Genomic DNA, 1,795 nt, shown 5'->3' on the forward strand with positions numbered 1-1,795 from the left:
AAGCACACGAGGGGGTTTCAAAAAGTCCATGGAAAAATTCCATTGTCTTTTAATTCCATTTTTCCACAAAATGTTTGAAGCTCCTTCGTGTGTGTATGCAACTTTTTAATCATAAAACTTGAAACTCATTTGTTTTTTACAGTTTAGTGTTTTATTAAGGAGCAGAGTACCTCTTAGGATCAGGATCAGGAAGTATGAGGGTGGTCTCCGTCTTTAGTGTAGGACAGCTCTCTCAGCCGCTCCTCCATGCTTGCCTCCTCTCAGCCTCCTGAAGACAGGCCTCTTCTTAGCCCCCTAAGACCAGGGTCCTCTGGCTCCATCGGGTCAAGCACTTGTCAGCTGCATCAAGACAATGATCTCTCTGTCCCCTCATAAAGGCTTCTTGGGGCCCTGTCATGTGTCACCATAGCTACCACCACAAGTTCTCTCTGGGCCCCTTGCTGCTGCTGGACCACTTCCTGGCCTGCTCCTGTCTTCAGTGTTTTGTTTTTGTTGTTTTATTATTCATTTTATTGGGGGGCTCTTACAAACCTTATAACACTTCATCATTCAATAGAGTTAAGCACACTTGTACATATGTTGCCATCAACATTTCCAAAACAATTTCTTTCTACTTGAGCCCTTGGCAGCAGCTCCTCTTTTCCCCCATTCCTCCAACCTTATGATGGGTTCATAAGGTTGGATAGAGGGTTACTATCAGTCAGAATCAACTCAATGGCAGTGAGATTTTTTGTTTGTTTCTTGAGAGATTATTCTAAATCCTTCTATCTCATCAGAAAGCAACTCAAATCACACAATTTTTTCTGCAGTAGAACCCTGGACCTCGACACTAACCCGTTCTAGAAAGGAACGTCTAGATGCATCTAGATGCGATGCAGTCAAGTTCTGAATCAATTTTTCCTATAAGAGAGAGCTGAAAACATGAATCCATTCTCAACCATTAAGTTTTTACCCTAACCTTACCTTTTTATACAAAGCATTACACAGAAATTTCAAAGTAAATAAGTTCAGAGTTAAATAATATAATTTAAGAAACAACTGTGGGGAACAGAAGGATTTCTCCCAAGTTGTCTCCCCAAAATATATGCCAGACTTAGCTTGAGGATGACTATGCACTCGGAGGTCATCAAGAGTGGATTGGGGGTCATTCTCACTGAGAGGTATCAGCTGTCTAGATCAAGCAGACACCACTGTTTATCCCGTAACAAATAGGCCCACTCCCTTCTGATAAGGATAGTAATTGTCTGTTTACTTGGAGATACCAGAGAGGTCAAACCTAGCCAAGGATGACCAAGGTTAGGTAGCCATTATGAATCCAGGGTCCATCCATCTTGTCACATGGGTAACCCTAGACCTTCCCATTCCTGTGGGCACACTCCTAGGCCATCCCCCTCCTATTGCCTATGTTGATACCCCTCCCTAGGTTACTGTCTGCTATCGGGGCTTGCATGCCTCCCAGGATAGTAATTGTCTGTTTTATTGTATAAGACACCAGAGTGTTCAAACTTGCTCAAGGATGAACTGTAGTGCCCCTTTCTGTGATGTATGACTCTGTAATCAGATCCCCCTAAAGTGATATGATGTGTGGTTAGCAATAAATAAGGAGGTTCCCTGGTTCTCGGGGTGGTGGCTAAGGCAGATGCTTCTATTCTCGCAGCCAGGTTCCCCTCGAAGAGGACCATCAAGCGGGGCTGAGGTGAGCAATGCTACCATGAATTGCATCTTATTTCATTACTTGACTCCATCTTTTAACTCTCATGCTCTCTATGACTTTACTATAATCTCTACTTATTAT

At 43.1% G+C, this 1,795-nt stretch overlaps 1 protein-coding gene across 3 annotated transcripts in view; it reads left to right on the forward strand.

The window, feature by feature from the left end:
- The window catches only part of LOC101646405 (LRP2 binding protein), a 42,436-nt gene that overhangs the window by 5,001 nt on the left and 35,640 nt on the right, over positions 1 to 1,795 (forward strand). For 2 of the 3 annotated variants that reach the window (XM_045286602.1, XM_045286603.1), the window contains exon 2: positions 1,658 to 1,696. The exons of the other annotated variant lie outside the window; for it this stretch is intronic. In XM_045286602.1, coding sequence (XP_045142537.1) covers positions 1,658 to 1,696 — 39 coding nt within the window. The remainder of the gene's footprint in view (positions 1 to 1,657; positions 1,697 to 1,795) is intronic. 3 annotated transcript variants of the gene reach the window in all.

The sequence above is a fragment of the Echinops telfairi genome, unplaced genomic scaffold (genome assembly GCF_000313985.2).
Source record: "Echinops telfairi isolate 266 unplaced genomic scaffold, ASM31398v2 ScPeMD7_9;HRSCAF=40, whole genome shotgun sequence".
NCBI classification, from domain to species: Eukaryota; Metazoa; Chordata; class Mammalia; order Afrosoricida; family Tenrecidae; genus Echinops; species Echinops telfairi.